Here is a 27,131-nt window from a genome sequence, read left to right as displayed (position 1 = left end):
GATTTGTGCAAACCAAGGTGTCGCTCCTGTGAGGAGTTAGATGTTTGCTGTTCCCGCCCATCACCCTTATCTGCAGGAATCACACCCACGGGCCCCTCGGGGCCATCCAACTGTAGAGGTATGTTTGTGGAAGATTATAATTTAGGGACGCTCCCTCAGAAGGGGCAGTATGGCGACTCTAGGAATTTAGCTATGTGCCCTGGAAGGAAGGAGGGGTGAGGACACAGTGGTGCAGTACACAGCAATTCTCCGGAAGCTCCAGTGGTTTATTCAGAGTTGTATTCCTCTCTCATTCACGGGTTTGTTGTTTAAGGAACCCCAAGATCATGACACGGGCTCAGGTGCCCAATGAGGCGGAGACGGGCGTCATTGGGAAGTTAACTCCTGTCTTTGAAACTGAAAGCAGAGGCAAGGGAGCGCGTGGAGCAACAAACAGAGAAGAACAAAGGCTTGTGTATGTATTGTATGAAGCCAAGAGTAGCCTGACTAGTTTAAGAGGAGGGGGGAGGGGAAGCCAAAAATGGACGTGTTGCAACCTCCATCCAGTCTGCAATTGTCAGGCAACGCTGCAGAGAACTTGTAAAAATTCAGAGAGAGATGAATGGTATTTAGCAGCCAGAGGGGCCGAGGAGAAACATGATCAAGTGAAATCATCAATCGTTTTGCATCTTGTCGGGGAGGAAGCATTGGATAGTTATAACAACTTTACGTTTGAAGAAGATGAAAGCATGAAGTTAAGTAAAATACTGACTAAATCTGAGGAACGTTGCGTGCCAAAAAGGACTGAGATCTTTGAGAGACACATTTTTTACAGATGACACCAGGGAGCAATAGGTCAGAGAACTAAGGAAACTCAGTGAGTTTGATGAGTTGACAGAGTCTGGTCAGAGAGAGAATCATTTGTGGCATCAAAGAACATGTATTGAGAGAGAGACTGCGCCGTAGAAGAGATTTAACCTTAAGGGGACAGGCTTCAGGAGCAGACTGTATTGACATAACCACACCCACTCTGCCTCGGTATCCAGCAGACAGAGCTTTGACTGGTGTTGGGTTACAAATCACTTTAGTGCAGAATGCAGGGCAATGAAATATTGTTATCAATGTTGTTACCTTTATTGTATGAGTAAAGGGCACCAGATCTGTGCTTAGCCTGGCCTGATTGAGGGGGTCACACTCAACTGAACCCTGGGTCCTCTCTGACCAAGGACAACCACTGTGAGTGGGGTGTGGTGAGGGAGCAGAAAGCGGCGCGGTAAAATAACTTTTGGTTGTAGAACTCAAGAACATGAGGCAGAACACACTGCCCCACATAAGAACAGCCAGACTGGGTCAGCCCAAAGGTCCATCTAGTCCAGTATCCTGTCCTCTGACAGTGGCCAATGCCAGGTGCCCCAGAGGGAATGAACAGAACAGGGAATCAGATTCTTAGATTCTAGGACTGGAAGGGACCTCGAGAGGTCATCGAATCCAGTCCCCTGCCCTCATGGCAGGACCAAATACTGTCTAGACCATCCCTGATAGACAATTATCTAACTTACTCTTAAATATCTCCAGAGATGGAGATTCCACAACCTCCCTAGGCAATTTATTCCAGTGTTTAACCACCCTGACAGTTAGGAACTTTTTCCTAATGTCCAACCTAAACCTCCCTTGCTGCAGTTTAAACCCATTGCTTCTTGTTCTATCCTTAGAGGCTAAGGTGAACAAGTTTTCTCCCTCCTCCTTATGACACTCTTTTAGATACCTGAAAACTGCTATCATGTCCCCTCTCGCTCTTCTCTTTGCCAAACTAAACAAACCCAATTCTTTCAGCCTTCCTTCATAGGTCATGTTCTCAAGACCTTTAATCATTCTTGTTGCTCTTCTCTGGACCCTCTCCAATTTCTCCACATCTTTCTTGAAATGCGGTGCCCAGAACTGGACACAATACTCCAGTTGAGGCCTAACCAGCGCCGAGTAGAGTGGAAGAATGACTTCTCGTGTCTTGCTCACAACACACCTGTTAATGCATCTGTCACGGAGCGTGGAGGGAGACAAGGCCCTGCACCCCCGGCTTCCTGCGATTCACCGTGACTCTCAGCCAGCCAGTAAAACAGAGGTTTATTAGAGGACAGGAGCACAGTCTAAAACAGAGCTTGTAAGTACAGAGAATGGGACCCCTCAGCTGGGTTCATTTTGGGGGGCAGCGAGCCAGACGGACACCCACGTCTGCGCCCACTCCATGTCCCCAGCCAGATCCAAACTGACTTACCCTCCCGCCCCTCCTCCTCTCCTTTGTCCATTTCCGGGCAAGGAAGCCACCTGATTCCTGCTGGCTATTCCCTGTCACCTTACCACCTTCCAAGTGTTTGCAGATGATTTCCTTAATTACTTGCTCCATTTTCTTCCCTGGCACAGAAGTTAAACTCACTGGTCTGTAGTTTCCTGGGTTGTTTTTATTTCCCTTTTTATAGATGGGCACTATATTTGCCCTTTTCCAGTCTTCTGGAATTTCTCCTGTCTCCCATGATTTTCCAAAGATAATAGCTAGAGGCTCAGATACCTCGTCTATTAGCTCCTTGAGTATTCTAGGATGCATTTCATCAGGTCCTGGTGACTTGCAGGCATCTAACTTTTCTAAGTGATTTTTAACTTGTTCTTTTTTATTTTATCTGCTAAACCTACCCCCTTCCCATTAGCATTCACTATGTTAGGCATTCCTTCAGACATCTCGGTGAAGACCGAAACAAAGAAGTCATTAAGCATCTCTGCCATTTCCAAGTTTCCTGTTACTGTTTCTCCCTCCTCACTGAGCAGTGGGCCTACCCTGTCCTTGGTCTTCCTCTTCCTTCTAGTGTATTGATAAAAAGTCTTCTTGTTTCCCTTTATTCCTGTAGCTAGTTTGAGCTCATTTTGTGCCTTTGCCTTTCTAATCTTGCCCCTGCATTCCTATGTTGTTTGCCTATATTCATCCTTTGTAATCTGTCCTAGTTTCCATTTTTATATGACTCCTTTTTATTTTTTAGATCATGCAAGATCTCATGGTTAAGCCAAGGTGGTCTTTTGCCACATTTTCTATCTCTCCTAACCAGCGGAATAGCTTGCTTTTGGGCCCTTAATAGTGTCCCTTTGAAAAATTGCCAACTCTCCTCAGTTGTTTTTTCCCTCAGTCTTGATTCCCATGGGACCTTACCTATCAGCTCTCGGAGCTTCCCAAAATCTGCCTTCCTGAAATCCATTGTCTCTATTTTGCTGTTCTCCCTTCTACCCTTCCTTAGAATTGCAAACTCTATGATTTCATGATCACTTTCACCCAGGCTGCCTTCTACTTTCACATTCTCAACGAGTTCCTCCCTATTTGTTAAAATCAAGTCTAGAACAGCTTCCCCCCTAGTAGCTTTTTCAACCCTCTGAAATAAAAAGTTGTCTGCAATGCAGTCCAAGAACGTATTGGATAGTCTGTGCCCCGCTGTGTTATTTTCCCAACATATATCCGGATAGTTGAAGTCCCCCCCCCCATCACCACCAGATCTTGGGCTTTGGATGATTTTGCTAGTGTAAGCTAGTGTGAGCTCTACCCTGACATCTGGTGGTGAATTATGGCGAGGGTGGAAAAGAACTTCAGGGGCTGATATTGTTTGCATAGGCACGCCCACCCGCCTGGCATGAGACTGGTTACTTTGGCTGGTGTGGGATCCCCAGTTTCTCTGTTATTGGGGCAGGAAGAATAAAGTTTTGTTACCCTGATTCTGTGAATCAAGGCCAGTGGAACTGTTGTATGACAGAAGGACTCACCATTAACTAAGTAGTACTTGCTTGACAAGGGGCATGGGTTACAAAACCTAGTGAATTGAGAGGGGGTACCCTTTGTGATCCTGAAACACCAATTGTACTGTCTCCACTGTTGAATGTCAGAGCTAACTTTGATTTCCTTAGGAATCTAGTTACAGGTTGTTGAGCTGAATTCACTTTGGGTCAATAGTGCATCACCACTGGGGCTCCCCTACTACTAGCTGAAATCACAAAAGAGCTAACGTTACTAAGAGCTGAGATCACTGAGTGCTGTGTTAACTAGTGGGGAAGCCTGAAGCTATATTGCTAAGCAGCTGGTGGAGCAGTTTGCGGGATGGCTGGAGGAGCAGCTAGCAGAGTGGAGACTTGCGGGGCCGGTTGGAGCGACCGAAGGAACGGCGAGTGGAGTGGAGCGGAGCCGTTTGTGAGGACGGCTGGAGTGGCTCACGGGTCGGTGAGCGGAGCGGAGCAGCTGGTAGAGCACAGCAGTTCGTGGGATGGCGGGAGCGGCTCACGGGACGGCTGGTGGAGTGGAGTGGCTTGGGGTGAAGGCTGCGGCGGAACCCCACGGAGAGGCGACCGGTCGGCCTCAGATCACTTAAGGTGCCCCTTAACACCCTGCACACCCCCCTTTGAACTCTGGGGCTGCACTGACCAGGGACAGAGACTGTGGGGGTTGTTGGACTTTTAGGATTTGGTGATTCTTGGGTTGCTGGACCCAAGAGACTTTGGGGGGTGTTGGACTTTTGGGACTTTGGGTGATTTTGGGTTGCTGGTTTCAAGAACCAACAGGAAACGACACGGCCCAATTTGCTGGGGTGGGTCTTCGCTCATGGTTTGGTCTATGAACTCTAGTTGTGGTTTCAGAGTAGCAACCGTGTTAGTCTGTATCCGCAAAAAGAACAGGAGTACTTGTGGCACCTTAGAGACTAACACATTTATTGGAGCATAAGCTTTCGTGGGCTACAGGATGCATCCGAAGAAGTGGGCTGTAGTCCACGAAAGCTTATGCTCCAATAAATGTGTTAGTCTCTAAAGTGCCACAAGTACTCCTGTTCTTTCTAGTTGTGGTGTTTTCCCAATTTAATGCTATGTCGTTTACCTCATGTTATTAAACATTTTCTGCTACACCGAGAATCTGTGCTTGCAAGAGGGGAAGTATTGCCTCTTCAAGGTGCCCAGGGGTGTGTGGAAGATTTTCCCAGGTCACTGGGTGGGGGCTCGAGCTGGTTTTGTGTTATGCTGTTGGGAGTGGACCCCTATGTACTGAACCCGGCCCTTGCTGCTGTCAACTCAGCCTGGCAGAAGGGTTACATTATTTAAAAAAAAAGCCTCATCCACCTCTTCTTCCTGGTTAGGTGGCCTGTAGTAGACTCCTAGCATGACATCACCCTTGTTTTACCCCTTTTAGCCTAACCCAGAGACTCTCAACACTTCCGTCTCCTATGTCCATCTCTACCTCAGTCCAAGTGTGTACATTTTTAATATATAAGGCAACACCTCCTCCCTTTTTCCCCTGTCTATCCTTCCTGAGCAAGCTGTACCCATCCACACCAATATTCCAATCATGTGTATTAGCCCACCAAGTTTCAGTGATGCCAACAATGTCATAGTTGTATTTATTTATTAGGACTTCCAGTTCTTCCTGCTTATTACCCATACTTCTCGCATTTGCATATAGGCATCTAAGATACTGATTTGATCTTGCCTCCCAGTTTTGCCCTGACCCTCCTTTCTCTCTGCCAATATAGCCCACGCTCCCTCCTATTTCCGACCTATCTCCCAGGTCTCCATGTTCCCCACTTACCTGTGGGCTTTGCTCACCTGTCCCCATCGAACCTAGTTTAAAGCCCTCCTCACTAGGTTAGCCAGTCTGTGTCCAAATAGGGTCTTTCCCCTCCTTGAAAGGTGAACGCTATCTCTGCCTAGCAGTCCTACCTGGAATAGCATCCCATGGTCGAGGAAGCCAAAGCCCTCCTGGTGACACCATCTTCGCAGCCAGGCATTCACCTCCACGATGCACCTGTCTCTGCCTGGGCCCCTACCTTTGACAGGAAGGATCGAAGAGAATACCACCTGCACTCCAAACTCCTTCACCCATACTCCCAAAGCCCTGTAGTCACTCTTGATCCGCTCAGTGTCACACCGCGCAGTATCATTTGTGCCCACATGGATGAGTAGCATGGGGTAGTAGTCAGAGGGCCGGATAATCCTCGACAATGCCTCCGTAACGTCTCGGATACGGGCTCCCGGCAGGCAGCATACCTCCCGAGATGAAATGTCAGGGTGACAGATGGGCGCCTCCGTCCCCCTCAGAAGAAAGTCTCCAACCACCACTACCCTACGTTTCCTATTTGCAGTGGTGGCAGCAGACCTCCCAGCCTTAGGGGTACGAGGCTTCTCCTCCTTTACTGTAGGGGTGATTCCTTCTCTCCTGTATCAAGAAGAGCATAACGGTTACCTATAACCACGGCAGGAGGGTTCGGAGCAGGGGTGGAGCACTGCCTGCTGCCAGAAGTAACCAGCTGCCAGTGTCCACCCTGAGCCATCTCCTCCTCCACCAGTGGTGTATCAGCAGTCCTGTGTACTGGGACAGCTACCTCAGCTGTCTCCACATGGACACTGTTGAGGAATTGGAGTACTTGTGGCACCTTAGAGACTAACAAATTTATTAGAGCATAAGCTTTCGTGGACTACAGCCCACTTCTTCGGATGCATAGAAGTGGGCTGTAGTCCACGAAAGCTTATGCTCTAATAAATTTGTTAGTCTCTAAGGTGCCACAAGTACTCCTGTTCTTCTTTTTGCGGATACAGACTAACACGGCTGTTACTCTGAAACCTGTTGAGGAATTGCTCGTGGATACGGATGCTCCTCAACCTAGCCACCTCCTCCTGTAGCTCTCCCACCTGCTGCCTGAGAGATTCCACCAGCAGGCACCTCTCACATTGGATGGTCCCCGCAGCCTGGGTATCAGTAAGTGGAAATTGCAAGTTACAGTCTCTGCAAAACCACACCAGGATCTGGGTAGAAGCATCCATGCTCAGGCGCTCTGTCTGGCTACAGGCACAGGTGGAGGAGACAGAAGCAGTGCTGGCACAGGTGTTGCGGGTCTTCCTAACCATCGTAAGCCTCCCTCTGTCAAACTCTCTCTCAAACTCCCCTGCCTGCAGCCCCCTGTCTCCTTCGGAGACAGAGGTGGTGAGCTGGAGGCAGAGCTGGGCAGTTTGAGCTGGCCAGCCCAGAGCCGGGAGCTGGGGCAGCGCAGACCAGCCACGCCAGCAGGGAGCCAAGGCCAACTTGCAGTGGGGAGCTATGGGGCCAGAGCCGGAATAACGGACACTGGCCGTGCCACATGTAACACTGGAGCCGAGTGTGGTGAGCGGCTGGGGACAGCGAAGGGGGCCCTGGGCAGCGAGGGCCCAGCAGGGGGAGACGTCACCACATAAGAGGCCCTTGCAGGCTGGACTCAGAGGGGGTGTCTTGACCCCAACAGATGGGCTGATACTGGGGAGAAGGGTCCTGCCACCTGCAACCTGAGGGCATGTGGCCACCGCCAGAGCAGGTGTCTGACCCCTGCTATCACCGCAGCGCAGCCAGGGCTGGGAGGGAGAACTGGGATGGGTGAGAAACAGACTGTGAACTTTTCTTATGTCCTACAGATGGCTGTGTGCATAGGCACTGGAATTAGGGGTGCTGGGGGTGCTGCGGCACCCCCGGGTTGAAGTGGCTCCCATTATATACAGGTTTTACAGTTTGGTTCCATGGCTCTCAGCCCCTCACTATAAAAATTGTTACAACGCCCCTGGCTGTGTGTGGAGTCCCCCTGCCCACACCGTGGGGTCCTGGTTCCTTAAACCTGTTCCATTTTCCCCTTATTTTTCTTACAGTTTCGATTCAATAAATTGTGTTTGGATGGAACTCAATGCAGTGACTGGGGGGTCAGGGAAGCAGCTGGTGAGGAGAGAGCCCCCGGAAATGGGGACAACTTTGCTCCTGTCCTGAGTGACTACAACAAGATTTGGGGGTTAACTTCCCAGGAATCTTGGGCCCAGCCTTGTTGGGGTTGCGAGAACTCGGCTGCATGGCAGAGTGGAAGGGGAGTCTGCTCTTAAAAATCTTCCATTATGGAGATTCCACAACTTCACTGGACAATGTATTCCAGTGCTTGACCACCCTGGCAGTTAGGAAGTTTTTCTTAATGTTCAACCTAAACCTCCTGTGACACTCTGTGCCTGGGGGGAACAATCTGAACAACCATGTTCATCTTTATGATATGATTGTGTCGTATCCAATGCAAAGTTTGTCATGTCGGGTGTCTTCGGAAGGCTCATGATGCACTGAGCATTGTTGTTATAGTGGCTATATATATGGCAGGCTGAAGAAGAATTTCTACTGGCCAGGAATACAAAATGACATACAAGATTATTGCAGGTGTTGTGTATTGTGCCAGGTGAGGGGCAAAAATTGGGATGAGTTATTACCATTTCTGTTGTGTACTTACAGGGAAGTACCCCAAGAATCCACCGGTTTTTCCCCATTTAATCTTTTGTATGGAAGAAAAGTGAGGGGACCAATGCTAGGTCACTCCAATCCTTGACTCTGGGAGCCAACCTGACCCTGCTCTGCTGTGAGAACCCCCACTCCTGGGCTGGTCACGCACAGCCTCTGGCATGTAAGCTGCTCCTTGGATTGTGCAACCAAATGACACTAGCCAATATCTCCAGTCCCAGACACAACCCTAGGAACCTCCGTCTTGCAGTGTCCAGTTATGCCCGCTGGACGCTGCAAGCTTATATGAGTTCGTCAATTTAACAAAGAAATTGATATGTACCAGGCTTGTTATCCCAAAGGGAGTCTCTGACACACTTCAAATCAAACACACTGCTTCAGGTAGAATAAACAAACAGATTTATTAACTACAAAGATAGATTTTAAGTGATTATAAGTCAAAGCACAAGAAGTCAGATTTGGCCAAATGAAATAAAAGCAAAACGCATTCTAAGCTGATCTTAACACTTTCAATGCCCTTACAAACATAGATGTGTCTCACCACAGGCTGGCTGGTTGCCCTTCAGCCAGGCTCTCCCCTTTGATCAGCAATTCAATCGCTTGGTGGTGATGTCTGTAGATGGAGGTGGAAGAGAGAGAGAAGGCGCATGGCAAACATCTCTCCCTTTTATCATGTTCTTTCTTCCCTCTTGGCTTCTCCCCCACCTTCAGAGTCAGGTGAGCATTACCTCATCGCAGTCCCAAACTGACCAAGGAAAGGGGGGTGACTCACTTGAGAGTCCAAGAGATCCTTTGTTGCTGCCTAGGCCAGCGTCCTTTATTCCTGTGAGGCTGGGCTGGGTTTGTCCCATACATGCCCTGATGAGGTGTGAACTGCCTCTCTGCTCTTGGAGAGTTTTGCCTGGGCTTGTTTTAAGCCATGAGGACACATTTTCAGCCTCTTAACTATATACATGAAATTACAACCCATAACATCACTGTAACAACAATGCTCAGTGCATCATGAGGCTTCCCAAGACATCCGACATGACAAACTTTGCATTGGACACCACACAATCATTTTATAAGGATGGACCTGGGGGTGTAGGGTGTTCTCATGAGGTACAGAATGTCACAGAGGGGCAGAGGGGAGCGGGATGAACAGCCCGTGTCTCAGGGGTACTGATCCCCCATGTCTTTACCAGAAGGCCAGGGCCCTCCTTATTCCTCATTTGTTCCCTTTCCTCCCCTGTGAAGCGCTGGCTCTGGAGTGCTGAGGCTGGAGCCAGGTGACACATGGAACTGTCCATGCCAGAGTCAGGAACATGAGAAAGGAGACACGCACTGAGCTGAATGCTCGAGGGAAAGTTTATTATCACGTCACTGTGCTGAGATTGCTGAGAAGTGCAGAGCATGGGTGCCACAGGGAGAGAAGGGGGCAGAGCAGAGCGGGAGTGACACAGCGTAACACAGAGATGCTTTGCAGAAGGGACTTTGCAGCCGGGGACACAGGATCTGGTCTCCCTGGAGAGCGGGAGGGACCTGATTCACTCACAGTCCAGGTGTTGGGAGACCCCAGGTGCAGGCGAGCTGCCTCCCTTAGGCTTTGCGCTTACAAATGAAAGAGAATTTGGTGTCACAGGGATAATCGTGCCATTTCGGAAAACCTAGAAAGAAAAACAGAAATGACCCCTGTGGTGGGGCAGGCTGGGCCATACAGGGACCCCTGCCCCACCCCATTCTCTGCCCCTCAGAGAAGATCCCAGCTCCTGTGCATGGGACCCAAGGAAGAGGAGGGTGGGATAGAGACCTAAGCGCCCCAGCTTAGGCGTAATTTGGCTTCTAGGTTTGTGGAGGGAGGGAGCTCCTGTCAGGCCAACGTCCCTGTGCATGGGGGAGGGGGGAGGATTTCTTGCCTGCCCACAGTGGCACCATTTCAGATTTTGGGGGGACGGGCAACTTTAACTGAAAATGCTAGGGGTTTTTTTTTTTTTTTTGCAGATAACTTAGAAATTATCTGACAGGAGCATTGTATCTAAATCCTATATCAAGAAAGAAAATTTAACAAACATTAGACCCACTCAGCTCTAATACTAACACGTTCTGACCTCTTGTGGCAAGTTAGGTTTAAGATTGTAATGTCTATTCTTACTCAGATACTCTTCCTAATGTCCAAAGGGACCATTGTGATCATCTAGTCTGACCTCCTGCACACCGCAGGCCACAGATCTTCGCCCACCCACTCCTGTAATAGACCTCTAACCTCTGGGTGAGTTACTGAAGTGCTCAAATCATGGTTTAATGACTTCAAGTTACAGAGAATTCACCATTTACACTAGTTTAAACCTGCCAGTGACCCGTGCCCCATGCTGCAGAAGAACGTGAAAACCCCCACAGTCTCTACCAATCTGACCCAGGGGAAAATTCCTTCCTGACCCCAAATATGGTGATCAGTTAGACCCTGGGCATGTTGGCAGGACCTGCCAGGGAAAGACCTGGGAAAGAATTCTCTGTAGTAATGCAGAGCCCTCCGCTTCTAGTGTCCTGTCTCTGGCCGTTGGGGATTTTTGCTACAGGCAGCCACAGTTCGGCCACACACCATTGCAGGCAGTCCTGTCACACCATCCCCTCCATAAACTTATCAAGGTCAGTCTAGAAGCCAGTTAGGTTTTTTGCCCCCACTACTGCTCTTGGAGGCTGCTCCAGAATTTCACTCCTCTGATGGTTAAAAACCTTCACCTAATTTCAAGCCTAAACTTGTTGATGGCCAGTTTATATCCATTTGTTCTTGGGTCCACACTGGTGCTTAACTTAAATAACTCCTCTCCCTCCCTGGTATTTATCCCTGTGATGTGTTTATAGAAAGCGCTCGTCTCTCCCCTCAGCCTTCTTTTGGTTAGGCTAAACAAGCCAAGCTCTTTGCGTCTCCTCCCATAAGGAAGGTTTTCCATTCCTCAGTTCATAGGCGCTGACTTGTTTTTGCCGGTGGGTGCTTTTGAAGAGGTTTGTATGTTTGCGGGGGGAGGGGGGGCGGGGGAGAATCACTCTGCCAGTTTTGGGAGGCTATTTTCAGCATACTTATACATTTCTTTCATATTCTAGTTATTGAATCTGCCTATCATTGGTATCTTTACTATTTTAATCATGATAAAATTGTTATGAATGACATAATTACATTATCATGAATTTCAGTATATTAAAATCAGTGCAATCACCTACAAGCTGTCTTCACTAACGTCCCAGTTTAAAGACATTAGTCTTTAATATCCAGTTTACAAGATCATCCAGATCTTCTTATATGATATTCCAGTCCTCCTCCGTATTGGCAATACCCCCAACGTTGTGTTATCCACAAATGTTATTAGCACACTCCCATTTTTTGTGCCAAAGTCAGTAATACAAACGTTAAAATACATTTTAAAAATGTTAAATAAGATTGGTACCAGGACCAATCCCTAAGGAACTTCTCTAATAACCTCCCTCCAGCCTGACAGTTCACCTTTCAGTATGACCCACTGTAGGCTCCCCTTTCACCAGATTCTTATCCACCTTTCCGTTCTCAGATTAATCCCCATCTTCTCCAAGTTAACTGGTAATTTCTCGTGTGAAGGGCCGGCTCCAGGCACCAGGCAACCAAGCACATGCTTGGGGCGGCACCTGGTAAGGGGCGGCGGGAGGAGTGCAGCGCGGCATTCCGCGGGGAGGAGAGGGCACTCCGGCACTCCGGCGGGAGCGGCGCTGGGGGGGTTCCAGCGGCGCTCGGTGGGAGTCAGGGGTGGGCTCCAGCGGCGCGGCGCTCGGCGGGGGGGGCGACTCGGGGCTCGGCACTCGGGGGGGGGTTCCGGCGGCGCTTGGCGCGGGGGCGGCGCGGGGTGCGGTGCTCGAGGTGGGGGGTGTTCCGGCGGCGCTCGGCGGGGGGGGTGGGCTCTGGCAGCACTCGGGGGGGCGGGCTCCAGCGGCGCTCGGGGGGGTTCTGGCGGCGCTCGGCGAGGGGGGCGAGCTCCGGCAGCGCTGCGCTCGGTGGGGGGGCAGCGCGGGGTGCAGCGCTGGGGGGGGGGCGCGGCGCGGTGCTCGGCGGGGGGCAGCGCTTTTTTTTGCTGCTTGGGGCAGCAAAAAAGTTAAAGCCGGCCCTGCTCGTGTGGAACTGTATCCACTAACTGCCTAACTGACATCGAGATAGATTAGATCTATTATATTTCCTTTGTTTAAAAAATCAGTTATCTTCTCAAAGAAAGATATTAGTAACATTGTTACCACCCCTTGAATACAGGAATTGAAACCATTGTAGAAAAACCTACAGTTATTCTCTAGCATTTAGGCTACTGACTAGGGTGACCAGACGTCCCGATTTTATCGGGACCGTCCCGATATTTCCTTGTTTGTCCCGCGTCCCGACCGACATGCGGTCGGGACAACCGGACAAACAAGGAAATGCCCCGGAGCCTGGAGCCCGGAAGTGCTCACACCCCCCCCCCCCGCCCCGACTCCGCCCCCTCCTCCCCCAATTGGCTCCCTCCCCGAATCCCCGCCTCTTCCCCGGGCTCACCATTCCTCCCCCCTACGCAAGCGCTGGAGGGAGGCCCGGGAGACTCAGGGGAAGCGCGGGACCAGGGTGAGTAAGAGTCCGGCCTGGTCCCAAACAGGCAGGACTCAGTTGGGTGGTAGGGAGAGGAGGGGGGCGGCCCGCGGGGCCAGGCGGTGGCTGTTGTTCTCCCCCCCCGGGCAGCGGGACTTGGGAGCAGCCGCTGCTGCAGCTCCCACTGCCGCGGGGGAGGAAGCGGCCATGGCGCTCGGCGGCTCTGGCGCCCCCGAATCCCCCGAGCCGGGGCCTGCTGCGGGGACCCAGCAGCGCGCACGCTGCGCCCAGCCCCTGGCCAGTCGCGTCTGGGCTGCTGCCCAGCTGGTGCTATCCCGCGGAGGCATCGGCAGCCCAGCCCCGTTCGTTCCCCTGCGGGACCCGAGCGGGACAGGGGGGCTGGGGCCTGCTGCCCCCACTCCGGGGCCGCCGCGGGATAGCACCAGCTGGGCAGCAGCCCAGACGCGACTGGCCAGGGGCTGGGCCCAGCATGCGCGCTGCTGGGTCCCCGCAGCAGGCCCCGGCTTGGGGGGTTCGGAGGCGCCAGAGCCGCGGAGCGCCATGGCCGCTTCCTCCCCCGCGGCAGTGGGAGCTGCAGCAGCGGCTGCTCCCGAGTCCCGCTGCCCGGGGGTGAGAACAGCCGCCGCCTGGCCCCGCGGGCCGCCCCCCTCCTCTCCCTACCACCCGACTGAGTCCTGCCTGCTCGGGGACCAGGCCGGACTCTCACTACCCCGGCCCCGCGCTTCCCCTGAGTCTCCCGGGCCTCCCTCCAGCGCTTGCGGAGGAAGGGTTTTTTTTTTTTTTTTTTGGCCCCGCCCCCCGCCATGCCCCCCCCACGTCACCCCCCCCCCCGCGTCCCGATATTTGTCTTTGGTGATCTGGTCACCCTACTACTGACTTTCTCATAGATTCTAGGACTGGAAGGGACCTCGAGAGGTCATCGAGTCCAGTCCCCTGCCCGCATGGCAGGACCAAATACCATCTAGACCATCCCTGATAGACATTTATCTAACCTACTCTTAAATATCTCCAGAGATGGTGTCATAACTATAAAGGGAAGGGTAACAGCTGTCCTGTGTACAGTACTATAAAATCCCTCCTGGCCAGAGACTCCAAAATCCTTTTCCCTGTAAAGGGTTAAGAAGCTCAGGTAACCTGGCTGGCATCTGACCTAAAGGACCAATAAGGGGATAAGATACTTTCAAATCTTGGGGGGGGGGAGGCTTTTGTTTGTGTTCTTTGTTTGGGAGAGTGTTCGTTCTCGGGACTGAGAGGGACCAGACATCAATCCAGGTTCTCCATATCTTTCTAAACAAGTCTCTCCTATTTCAAACTTGTAAGTAAATAGCCAGGCAAGGCGTGTTAGTTTTCCTTTGTTTTCTCAACTTGTAAATGTACCTTTTACTAGAGTGTTTATCTTTGTTTGCTGTACTTTGAACCTGAGACTAGAGGGGAGTCCTCTAAGCTCTTTAAGTTTGATTACCCTGTAAGGTTAATTTCCATACTGATTTTACAGAGATGATTTTTACCTTTTTTTCTTTAATTAAAAGCTTTCTTTTTAGAACCTGGTTGATTTTTCCTTGTTTTAAGATCCAAGGGGTTTGGATCTTGATTCACCAGGAGTTGGTGGAGGAAGGAGGGGGGATGGTTAATTTCTCCCTGTTGTAGATCCCAGGGGGGTTGGAACTGTATTCACCAGGAGTTGGTGGGAGGAAGGAGGGGGAATGGTTAATTTCTCCTTGTTTTAAAATCCAAGGGGTTTGGATCTGTGTTCACCAGGGAATTGGTGAAGGTTTTTTCAAGGCTTCCCAGGGAGGGAAAAATTGAAATGGTGGCAGCCGAACCAGAGCTAAGCTGGTAGTTAAGCTTAGAAGTTTTCATGCAGGCCCCTACATTTGTACCCTAAAGTTCAAAGTGGGGATCCAGCCTTGACAGATGGAGATTCCACAACCTACCTAGGCAATTTATTCCAGTGTTTAACCACCCTGACAGTTAGGAACTTTTTCCTAATGTCCAACCTAGACCTCCCTTGCTGCAGTTTAAACCCATTGCTTCTGGTTCTATCCTTAGAGGCTAAGGTGAACAAGGATTCTCCCTCCTCCTTATGACACCCTTTTAAATACCTGAAAACTGCTATCATGTCCCCTCTCAGTCTTCTTTTTTCCAAACTAAACAAACCCAATTCTTTCAGCCTTCCTTCATAGGTCATGTTCTCAAGACCTTTAATCATTCTTGTTGCTCTTCTCTGGACCCTTTCCAATTTCTCCACATCTTTTTTAAAATGCGGTGCCCAGAACTGGACACAATACTCCAGCTGAGGCCTAACCAGCGCAGAGTAGAGCGGAAGAATGACTTCTCGTGTCTTGCTCACAACACACCTGTTAATACATCCCAGAATCATGTTTGCTTTTTTTGCAACAGCATCACACTGTTGACTCATATTTAGCTTGTGGTCCACTATAACCCCTAGATCCCTTTCTGCCGTACTCCTTCCTAGACAGTCTCTTCCCATTCTGTGTGTGTGAACCTGATTGTTCCTTCCTAAGTGGAGCACTTTGCATTTGTCTTTGTTAAACTTCATCCTGTTTACCTCAGCCCATTTCTCCAATTTGTCCAGATCATTTTGAATTATGACCCTGTCCTCCAAAGCAGTTGCAATCCCTCCCAGTTTGGTGTCATCCGCAAACTTAATAAGTGTACTTTCTATGCCAATATCTAAGTCGTTGATGAAGATATTGAACAGCGCCGGTCCCAAAACAGACCCCTGCGGTACCCCACTCGTTATGCCTTTCCAGCAGGATTGGGAACCATTAATAACAACTCTCTGAGTACGGTTATCCAGCCAGTTATGCACCCACCTTATAGTAGCCCCATCTAAATTGTATTTGCCTAGTTTATCTATAAGAATATCATGCGAGACCGTATCGAATACCTTACTAAAGTCTAGGTATACCACATCCACCGCTTCACCCTTATCCACAAGGCTCGTTATCCTATCAAAGAAAGCTATCAGATTGGTTTGACATGATTTGTTCTTCACAAATCCATGCTGGCTGTTCCCTATCACCTTACCACCTTCCAAGTGTTTGCAGATGATTTCCTTAATTACTTGCTCCATTATCTTCCCTGGCACAGAAGTTAAACTAACTGGTCTGTAGTTTACTGGGTTGTTTTTATTTCCCTTTTTATAGATGGGCTCTATATTTGCCCTTTTCTAGTCTTCTGGAATCTCTCCCGTCTCCCATGATTTTCCAAAGATAATAGCTAGAGGCTCAGATACCTCCTCTATTAGCTCCTTGAGTATTCTAGGATGCATTTCATCAGGCCCTGGTGACTTGCAGGCATCTAACTTTTCTAAGTGATTTTTAACTTGTTCTTTTTTTTATTTTATCTGCTAAACCTACCCCCTTCCCATTAGCATTCACTATGTTAGGCATTCCTTCAGACTTCTCGGTGAAGACCGAAACAAAGAAGTCATTAAGCATCTCCGCCATTTCCAAGTTTCCTCTTACTGTTTCTCCCTCTTCACTAAGCAGTGGGCCTACCCTGTCTTTGGTCTTCCTCTTGCTTCTAATGTATTGATAAAAAGTCGTCTTGTTTCCCTTTATTCCCGTAACTAGTTTGAGCTCATTTTGTGCCTTTGCCTTTCTAATCTTGCCCCTGCATTCCTGTGTTGTTTGCCTATATTCATCCTTTGTAATCTGTCCTAGTCTCCATTTTTTATATGACTCCTTTTTATTTTTTAGATCATGCAAGATCTCATGGTTAAGCCAAGGTGGTCTTTTGCCACATTTTCTATCTCTCCTAACCAGCGGAATAGCTTGCTTTTGGGCTCTTAATAGTGTCCCTTTGAAAAACTGCCAACTCTCCTCAGTTGTTTTTCCCCTCAGTCTTGATTTCCATGGGACCTTACCCATCAGCTCTCTGAGCTTACCAAAATCTGCCTTCCTGAAATCCATTGTCTCTATTTTGCTGTTCTCCCTTCTACCCTTCCTTAGAATTGCAAACTCTATGATTTCATGATCACTTTCACCCAAGCTGCCTTCTACTTTCAAATTCTCAACGAGTTCCTCCCTATTTGTTAAAATCAAGTCTAGAACAGCTTCCCCCCTAGTAGCTTTTTCAACCTTCTGAAATAAAAAGTTGTCTCCAATGCAGTCCAAGAATTTGTTGGATAGTCTGTGCCCCGCTGTGTTATTTTCCCAACATATATCCGGATAGTTGAAGTCCCCCATCACCACCAAATCTTGGGCTTTGGATGATTTTGTTAGTTGCTTAAAAAAAGCCTCATCCACCTCTTCCACCTGGTTAGGTGGCCTGTAGTAGACTCCTAGCATGACATCTCCCTTGGTTTTTACCCCTTTTAGCCTAACCCAGAGACTCTCAACACTTCTGTCTCCTATGTCCATCTCTACCTCAGTCCAAGTGTGTACATTTTTAATATATAAGAATTATATATATAATTCTTTATATAATATAATATATATAATATATAAAGAATTATATATATAATTCTCAGTGCACCAAGCTTGGAACAGATCATTTAACTTTAGGAAACATCCTAACAGCCCTTTCTTATCTGAATCCCCTGTGAATCCCCCTGTTTCTGACCAAAATTCTGACTCCCTGCCTCAGGGGCGCAAGCTGGGAGCAGCAGAACTGTCTCCTCCACACACTCACTCTGCCTGCTCCTCCCAAAACTCCACCCATGAACCTCAGATTGGGGCAGCCCCATCCTGCAAAGAGAGGCCGAGGCTCACTGTGAAAGGGGAGAGGCCTGGTCCAGGTGCTACTGCTCCTACCTCCCCCACCCCACATGCCCCCCACCCCAGCCAGAGGGCAGAGGAGAGAGCGAGAGCCCAGCCCCGGGACTGGGGGCACCCACTCAGGAACTGGGCTGCTGCCTCCCTCCCTGCTGAGTGAGCTGCCCCACAGCCAGGCCCCCTCCATGCCCTGCCCGCCTGGGTCTGGCTACACCCATGGGAACATCTGTCCCAGGCAGGGCTCAGCCGCCATGCAGAGGGGATGTGTCCCTGCCCCAGGAGCCAGTGTTACCGGCCTGCTGTGCACGGAGCTGCACGTTCCTCCCTCAGACCCCGTTACCCCTCTGCTCTGGGGGTGTCTGTGTCCGTGCCCAGGGGCTTCCCGGCAGTAGTATTCCTGCTTAGTCAGCCCAGAGAGCGCCCAGGGAAGGACAGTCCTGGGGCTGGTCTGGGTGGACTCTGCCCCTCAGCAGCACCCCAGGCCCAGCAGGGAGCTCTGAGGGGGGTATAGGCCGGTCTCAGAGCCCTGTTCCCTTGGGTGCGGGTTTCTGCTGCTGTTTGACTCTATCCCCGTCCAGTGACTGCGGCCCTGGCTGTGCCCATCTGCCGGCACCGGGTCTGACGGACACTGAGCCTGTAACTCAAGACTGTATCATGATGCACATGTTCCAGGGGCTGAGTTAAGGTTACATGGGCAGAATAACCTGGCACTTCCTCAACGTGGGGACCTTCATTTCCCGTTAACATAGTTGTTGGGTGTAATTTGCAAATAGTTTATAAAATTAACAAATAATTAATGTTTTAGTTAAAGGTTAATTGACTACTACGAGCCCAGTGAGTAATTGGTGGCTTGTTACTGTTGCGTGTCACTGTCTAACACACCTGGCTAGGGTTGGATCAGGCCGGTCCCAGTGATAAATGTAGGGGTGCCAACTTTCTAATCGCACAAAACCAAATACCCCTTCCACACCCCATCCCCTAGGTCCAACCCTGCCCCTGCCCCACCCATAAGAACATAAGAAAGGCCGTACCGGGTCAGACCAAAGGTCCATCTAGCCCAGTATCCTGTCTACTGACAGTGGCCAATGCCAGGTGCCCCAGAGGGAGTGGACCAACAGGCAATGATCAAGTGATCTCTCTCCTGCCATCCATTTCCACCCTCTGACAGACAGAGGCTAGGGACACCATTCCTTACCCGTCCTGGCTAATAGCTATTAATGGACTTAACCACCATGAATTTATCCAGTTCTCTTTTAAACTCTGTTATAGTCCTAGCCTTCACAACCTCCTCAGGTAAGGAGTTCCACAAGTTGACTGTGCGCTGCGTGAAGAAGAACTTCCTTGTATTTGTTTTAAACCTGCTGCCCATTAATTTCATTTGGTGACCCCTAGTTCTTGAATTATGGGAATAAGTAAATAACTTTTCCTTATCCACTTTCTCCACATCACTCATGATTTTATAGACCTCTATCATATCCCCCCTTAGTCTCCTCTTTTCCAAGCTGAAGAGTCCTAGCCTCTTTAATCTCTCCTCATACGGGACCCGTTCCAAACCCTTAATCATTTTAGTTGCCCTTTTCTGAACCTTTTCTAGTGTCAGTATATCTTTTTTGAGATGAGGAGACCACATCTGTACGCAGTATTCGAGATGAGGGCGTACCATTGATTTATATAAGGGCAATAATATATTCTCAGTCTTATTCTCTATCCCCTTTTTAATGATTCCTAACATCCTGTTTGCTTTTTTGACCGCCTCTGCACACTGCGTGGACATTTTCAGAGAACTATCCACGATGACTCCAAGATCTTTTTCCTGACTTGTTGTAGCTAAATTAGCCCCCATCATAGTGTATGTATAGTTGGGGTTATTTTTTCCAATGTGCCTTACTTTACATTTATCCACATTAAATTTCATTTGCCATTTTGTTGCCCAATCACCCCTTCTCTTAGGCTCTACCCTGTCGCCTGCTCTCCCCCACCCTCATTCAATTTCATGGGGCTGGGGCAGGGGGTTGGGGTGCAGGAGGGGGTGAGGTCTCCATCTGGGGGTGCGGGCTCTGGGGTAGGGCCAGAAATGTGGGGTTCAGTGTACAGGAGGGGGCTCTGGGCAGGGGAGTGGGGTGAGGCAGGGGGTGAAGGCTCTGGCTGGGTGTGTGAGCTCTGGGGTGGGGCAGGGAAGAGCGAGGAGCAAGGATCTGCACTCCATTGCGCACTGGGGCCAGCCCGGATCGTATCTCAGGACTTGTGTGGTCAGAGCATGGCCAGGGTGGTAGGTCCATGGGGGTCTGAGCCGCCTGCTTACCTGTATCGTAAAATAACACTGTGCAGTGCTCGTCTCCTGCCACATTATTGGGTTGCCCCTTATCCCAAGCTCTGAAGTTGAATGAAGAATCATCTGACCATCTCCAGCTTTGATCCTGCAGAGACAAAGGAGAGCAGAGCCCCTGTAAAACCCAAGGTTACACAGCTAGAGACATGCCCCGGAGCCGAGGGGCCATGGGCAGGGCACGGGCAGAGGCTGCCCAGTGACACTGGAGACACTGATCATTGCTATGAAATGTCAGCGCTGACAACCAGGGCTACATTTACTGGCAGCTGAAGTTACACCAGGACCTGCCCAAGCCCTCGGAAGCACGAAAACAGCAAGTGAAGGGAGAGTCTCCAGCACCCCCTGTCCCTGCCACCCCCACATCGCCGAGGGGAGCGCACCCCGACCTGCCCTCAGGTTCCACGTCCATCTCCAGCCCAGCCCGACAGGCAGCACCTGCAGCGTCATCCCACGCGCTGTCCCGCAGCCCCACGCTGCTGCCCCCATTCTCTCTCGTGTGCACAGACCCACGCGACGACGCTCCCCAAGCCCATCCACAGGGGAGTTACTCTGCTCCCCGCTGCAGAGATCACGGCGGTAGGTCTGGGGGACGGGGGCACTGGATGAAGCTGGGTTCGCACTGTCGGGGATCAGGGGCTGCAGCAGAATTAGTCACCTGGCAACCCAACCAGCGCAGCCAGCCGGCTGCAGGCCACCCGACTGCCTGCACCCCCTGCCTGGGCAGGAAGGGCAGCTGGCCGGCTCTTAGCCCAGCAGCTCTCTGGCTGCTCAGTGTGGTCATGCCACGGCCGCGATCCTCCCTGTGCTGCTGCTCCTCACCGGGCTCCTGTCCTGCTCCAGCCCTGCTCCTCCTCCTGCTCCTGCTGGTTTCCCAGCCTGGCTCCTGCTCAGTCCTGGCCGCCTCGGCTCGCTCCTGGTCCCGGCTTCCTTACCCTGCCCCTGGGCTCCGGCACTGACCCTTGATGTGCCGCCTGGGTCCCCTCCTGGCTCTGACCCTCGGCTTGGCTATTAATTTCTGACTCCGGCTCTGACCCTTGTGTTGGATCCGCTTCCTGCTCCTGCTCCGACCATTAGCCTGACCACCCACGGCCCCGCCCCTATCGCGTGTTCCCTTGGCCTGTTTGCTGGGGAGGGAAGCAGACGCCGTCTGCGCCTGGAGTGGGCTGCCAGCACCTCAGCCGATGGGAAGGAGCCGGGAATGTTGGCGACAATCCCCTTGTTCTGTCCGTGCATTCAGGGATTCGGGTGGGTCCTGATCCCCCCTTCCCTGTCCCTGAAGGGAGTTCTGGGTTATTAATTCCCCAGGGTTTTGTACGGGGCCGTGTCCCTCGGTCGGCAGCTCCTCAGTGGGCGGGTGCAGGGGGAGCTGCCGAGGGGCAGAGGCTGACGCTGCCCCAGGCTCAGTTGACCCCCCCGAGGGGTGAAAGGCTGCGACGTGGCCCAGGAGGTCTCTGTCTCTGGCATTTTATCACGGTGAGAAGTGAGGAGCCAAGAGCAGTCGGGCGTGTTTAGCAAGTGACGACAGCCTGTCGGCTGGAGGGATCCTCGTGCAGGAGTCTGCGCCGTCACTGCCCCCCCAGCCTCTCCCGCGCTCTGGGGCCAGACAGGAGCGGCTGCAGCAGGGTGCGTCTGTGCTGCCCAGCAGTGCTGTCCACGGAGCTCCCCCGTCTCCCATCAGTCCCACCGGCAGCATTGCTCTCCGGCTGCCGGCCGGCCAGCAGGGCCAGCACCACCCACCACGTGCACCCAGCCCCGAGCTCTCAGAAACGTCCCATTCAGCTTCGGCAGCTGGGTGTGTGGATTAAATAGAAGATTTGTCCATGCAAGTCCCACGTCACACACGTGACCACACACAGTATCCCTGCCGGCGTCCTGCCCCCGGGTCCCCCCGCGCCCTGTGAGCCGAATGAGGCAGGAACTCTGCTGCGGGAAGCAGGGGTTGGCCTGGCTCGGGGACAAGCAGCGGCACAGCGAGCCTGGAGCAGCAGAGAAGCTGGATGCAGAGGACCCCACCGAGGAACAGCGTGCAGCACCAGCAGCACCAGGAGCCGGGGAGCAGCGTGTGGAGCAGACTGTGAGTGCCAGACACTGCAGCCGGGGGCAGCTCTGTGCAGGGTTTATGGGGGAGCAGCGACTGAGCAGGGCCCCAGGGTGGGGTGACCAGATGTCCTGATTTTATAGGGACAGTCTGGATTTTGAGGTCTTTTTCTTATATGGGCTCCTATTACCCCCACCCCCTGTCCCGATTTTTCACATTTGCTGTCTGGTCACCCTACCTCAGGGAGAGACATTAACTGAGCCTGGCCTGGAAACCAGCCTGTTTGCTGGATTAGAGACTGCACAGGAGGGCCCCACCCCCCCTCCCAGCACTGGCCTGCAGGGCCCTGACTGGCGACTGGACTGGCCCAGGGGCCAAACAAGAGCCGCGGTTGCTCACTTTGAGCTGTAAGTGATTACGCCTCTGTATCTCAGGGGGATCTGCAACCTCCCCGTTCCCGCCAGCCCCAGTCACTGCCCTGCCCTGAGCCTGTGTTGGGTGGGTATCGGGACCCACCGGGGCTCCCCCTACAGGCCTGGAGCTGAAGCGCCTCTGGCCAGGTGACCCCCCCCCTCACTAAGCCCACCCTGAGGACGAATACACACAGAGCAACAGCATTCCCAGGGCTCTGTGCCCTCGCATTGGTCGCTCTGCCCGTGGGGCTGCCCCTTTCCCCGAGCCCTCGTCGAGACGTCTCGTCTGTGTGGGGCGGGGCTGACTCTCGTGCCGGGCGTGTACGGTGTGAGCACAACGGGCCGGTGCGGTGGGTCCCTGGGCACTAGTGTCATGAATGTGAATATTAATACCAGCAGTTCATACTCTGCACCGGGCGCTGGGGATCGACCCTGTGACTGGAAACCCAGGTGGTTACAGCCCCTTTTCACCCCGTTCCCATGGAAATCCTGCTCTGGTGGCACCCCTGCCCCAAACAACAACCTCACTGAGCAGAGACACAGAGCCCAGGGGCCTGGGGAGGGGCTGCCCGAGGCAGAGCGGGCACCGGGCACTCACATGCTCAAAATCGAACAGTCCGATCCAGGCAAAAAAGTAACTTTTCCGGTACTGCTTGATGTAATGGGCCATCATATTTATTTCTCCAGCACTGTGAATGGAGGCGAGATGAGTCCCGGGCCCGAGGTCCTGGCACTTAGCCTGGGACAAGAAGAAACAAAGCCAGTTAAACAGGGATCGGGGTCTGTTCTCGGCCCAGGGCTATTCAGTCTCTGTCTCAGGGATCTGGGAGACAATACAAAACCAGTGCGGGTGAAGGCTGCCGGTGACAGTGAGATTGCTGGAGCGGTAAATAGTGACGGACACGTCAGGTCTATACGGGGATCGGGATCGCACGGTGAGCTGGGCTGACTTGATCCCCGTGTGCGTTAATACAGATAAATGCAGGGTCTCACGGCCAGGAACCAAGGCAGCCGGCTGCACTGACAGCCGGGGGATGTAGCCTGGGAGCCGGCACTGAAAAGCACCCAGGGGTCATGGCTGCAACCAGCCGAATGGGAGCTCTCCGTGCCCTGCTGCACAAGAGGGCAGGTGTGAGCCTTGAACGTGTAAGCACAGGGCGATCGCCTTGGAGCAGGGAGGGGGTGTTACACGTATACGGCACTAGTGAGACCAGCACTGGGCACCGTGTCCCGGTCTGGGGTCTCTCCTCAGACAGGCCGTTAACAAATTGGAGAGCTCGGGAAAGAGCTCCAAGAACGCCATGAGGTCTGGAAAACCTGCCTCACAGAGGGAGACTGGCAGGAAAGCCAGAAGATTTCTGACTGTCCCTCCTTCCAGGCCCAGCTTCCCATAGAGACGCAGCCAGGGTTTAGCATAATAGGTGCCCTGGGGAGGCGCCTGCCCAGCCGGGCACTCCTGCTAACGGGCTTTCCCCTCCCCCAGCTCCATGAGGAGAGGAAGCCTTCCCTGGCTCCTAGCTGAGGTCCCCACAGACGGCCTTGCCCTGTCCCCATGCTCCAGACACAGCCCTGCTGGGTACTGGGTCTGTGACCTGCCGCTGTTCTATGCCGACCTGGAGCAACTGCTCCCACAATAGCTACAGGGCAAAGCACTAAAGAGCATTGCAGAGGCACTACAGAGCGGAGACGACAGAAACCACAAACCCCCCAGATCCCAGCCCCATGGTCACATTCATGTGCACCCTGCGCCCCACACAGCATTACACGGGGCTCCAGCCCCCCATCAGGTCCTGTGCAGAGAGTCCCTGGCCACATCCAGCCAGCCACAGACCTTAGCACAGCCCTGCCACTGGAGCTGCTCTGGTAACACCGAGTTAGGAGCCGGCCCTCCCTGAGCCGGCCTAGAGGGAGACATGACCCCACCTGGGCGCAGGCCGTCCCTGGCAGACACAGCGCATGACAAGCGCGTTGGGCCCAGAGGAGATCGTGCCCCACCGGGGGCTACGTTTACATTGTATTCTGCTCCCCAGCCTGGCCAGGGCAGGTTGTTCCCTCACAGCCTGTTCCCAGGGCTCTGTCTGGGGCAGTGTGAAATGTGCAGCCCTGGGCTCCCGCCCCTCCCACCGGAGTTCATTCCCCAGCCCAGCCCAGCCCAGCCCAGCTCAGCTCACTGACTCCAATACCGAGCCTAAACCTCCCCATCCCCGCAGCCTCCAGCTCCAGCCCTTGAGCCCCCCGCCTCTTACCTCAGCCTCTAGCCAGGTTTTCCCTTGGGGGAAGTATCCATAGCAGTTGCCTTGGAAGAGTAGCCAGCCCCTGGGACAGGGCCCAGCCTGTGCCCCTGCAGAGAGAGGGGGGGCTAGGGGCAATGGTGGGGACAGGACACCGCGGTTAGAGGCTGTTTCAGAAGCACAGCGGTGGCTTTCCCATTAGCACGAATAACATGGGATCCCGTTTGGGGCTGTGTCTGGCTGGCAGGACCCTCCAGGCCCTGGGTTTGCCCAGACCCCACATCGGCAGAACGGGGCCCCTGGAACCCAGCCCTGAGCAGGGATCCCAACTGGGCAGGGCCTCTGGGTCGCAATGGGGCAGAGGCTCCTTTCCCCAGGGCTCCCTAGGGGGAGGAAGGAGCCAGTGACTGTGCGGGGGCTGATAGACCCTCCCTGCCCCTGCCCCTGCCCCAGGGAGCCCCATGGACTCCAAGCTCTGGGAAATGGGGGAAATATGGAGCTGCCAGACACAGTGGCCCCCATTCAGCTGTAGCCCTCGGGCAGAGGGAATTCCTGCCACCCTGAGTGTCTCCCCCTCTCTCCTTGGGCCATGCGGGACAGTGGGACCAGGGAAGCTGGTGGGGGAGGGCGTGGGAAGGGGAAGGGAACAGCCAGGACCAAGGGGTGAAGCTGGGGAAGCATTAGGGTTGGCACACATGGGAGCAGAGACGAAATCGGGAGCATGGGGCCCAGTTCTGGGTGGAAGGATCTTGGGGGTTGTAGGAGGAGGGAAGGGGAGAGAGGTGCCCAGGGAAATGGGACATAGAGGAGGGATAGCAGGGATCTGTGGGGTTAGGGCGGAGGGGAGGGGAACATTGTGCAGGCTCTGCCCTTCTCAGGGCTGGGGGCACAGAGGGACGGGGTGGAGCCGTATCCCAGCAGGGAGAGGGAATGGGACAGTCTGGAGGAGAAAGGCACAGTGTGCAGGGAATGGGGCAGCCCAGCCGGGATCAGAGGCCGGATGGGGGAGAAGACAGGGCTAGAGCAGAGCCATCACCTGCCCTTGGAGAGGGACCATTGGGAAGGGAACACGGGAGGGTGGGATGGGAGCCTGTAGCTGATGGGGACTGAGCGCTCATTGCCCAGGGACTGGCCCCACCCAATCCTCATGGCAAGAGCCAACCCTGGGGGGGCCTTTCATCCACCTTCTCTCACCCATTCCCTGGGGAGGGGCCGCAGGACCTGGGCTCTCCCCAGGGCAGTGACCCCCAGCAGCAGGAGACGGGCAGTGGCTCTGGGAGTGACGAGGGAAATTAATTCACTTCCCAATTCCCATCATGGCAACCAGCACCCAGGGGCTACAGCTCCGAGGCCCGGCCAGGGACTCACCTGCCAGCGAGGGGTTATAGATCAGGCAGCCGAGGAGGCAGAGGCTGAAGTAGGCGACTGGCCCCATCTTCTCGCTTCCCCTGGGAAGAAAACACACAAGGGAGATGGGCCACGAGAGCTTGAGACATCCCCCTGGAGTGACACCCCTCCCCTCATGGGGCATTTCCTGGGGGATGCTCTCCAGAGCCTGGCTGTTTGCTAAAGGGACTGGCAGGACTGGAAGGGCAGCGAGAGGGATCCCATCCCAAACCCCCAGAGGACCCAACTCGAATGTCTTTGCTGACACATCTGAGCCATCAGATGGCACTACAAACCGCCCAAACCGAGTTCCAGGAAAAATAGAAAGACAGGAGTTACTTAATGTAGCCCAGGAGTCAGCAACCTTTCAGAAGTGGTGTGCTGAGTCTTCATTTATTCACTCTAATTTAAGGTTTCGCGTGCCAGTCATACATTTTAACGTTTTTAGAAGGTCTCTTTCTATAAGTCTATAATAGATCTTTAAACTATTGTTGTATGTAAAGTAAATAAGGTTTTTAAAATGTTTAAGAAGCTTCATTTAAAATTAAATTAAAATGCAGAGCCCCCTGGACCAGTGGCCAGGACCCGGGCAGCTTGAGTGCCACTGAAAATCAGCTTGTGTGCCGACTTCGGCACGCGTGCCATAGGTTGCCTACCCCTGATGTAGCCCATCAGTTTATGCATGAAGGAGTGGAAGGTGTGACGAACTGGGACTGTTCTTAATGTGGTCTTTGAATGCTGAGTGGGGAGTGTTGGCTGGGATGGCAGGGGAGGTTGGCTAGGACGGTCTGCATTGGGGGATGGGAGACTGCCCGAAGGAGAATACCTGAGCATGTAACACGAGAACCCAGGAAGGGGTTGGAGGCCAGGTGACACCTTTGCCCAGGAAACTGAACAAAGGCTGTGGGAGGGGTCGCTGAAGGGAGAGTTTCAGGAGCTGGCTGGTGGAAGGGCTGGGAGGCAGACGGAGCTCTGACCTCCCAAGGGGGCTGTGGTGCCCTGGGATGCCAAGATGGACCTAACTGAGGGGGTCCTATTGTCTGTGCCTGCAAGACCTGTCTTGGACTGTGTTCCTGTTGTCAAATAAACCTTCTGCTTTACTGGCTGGCTGAGAGTCATGGTGAATCGGAGGAAG

General features: G+C 52.7%; 1 protein-coding gene and 1 long non-coding RNA gene across 2 annotated transcripts in view; one reads left to right on the top strand and one right to left on the bottom strand.

The window, feature by feature from the left end:
* LOC135983428 (uncharacterized) overlaps nt 1-27,131 on the top strand; it is a 256,391-nt gene that overhangs the window by 212,438 nt on the left and 16,822 nt on the right. The window lies entirely within an intron of this gene.
* LOC135983358 (C-type lectin lectoxin-Enh4-like) lies at nt 8,713-26,055 on the bottom strand. The gene is made up of 5 exons (XM_065594663.1): nt 25,979-26,055; nt 24,626-24,720; nt 22,978-23,118; nt 19,902-20,016; nt 8,713-9,927 (listed from the first exon to the last, which is right to left on the bottom strand). The coding sequence occupies exons 1-5, from the start codon at nt 26,043-26,045 to the stop codon at nt 9,860-9,862; spliced, it is 486 nt and encodes a 161-aa protein (XP_065450735.1). The 5' UTR covers nt 26,046-26,055; the 3' UTR covers nt 8,713-9,859.

The sequence above is a fragment of the Chrysemys picta genome, chromosome 1, assembly GCF_011386835.1.
Source record: "Chrysemys picta bellii isolate R12L10 chromosome 1, ASM1138683v2, whole genome shotgun sequence".
Lineage (NCBI taxonomy): Eukaryota > Metazoa > Chordata > Testudines > Emydidae > Chrysemys > Chrysemys picta.
This window is presented reverse-complemented; position numbering and strand designations above follow the sequence as displayed.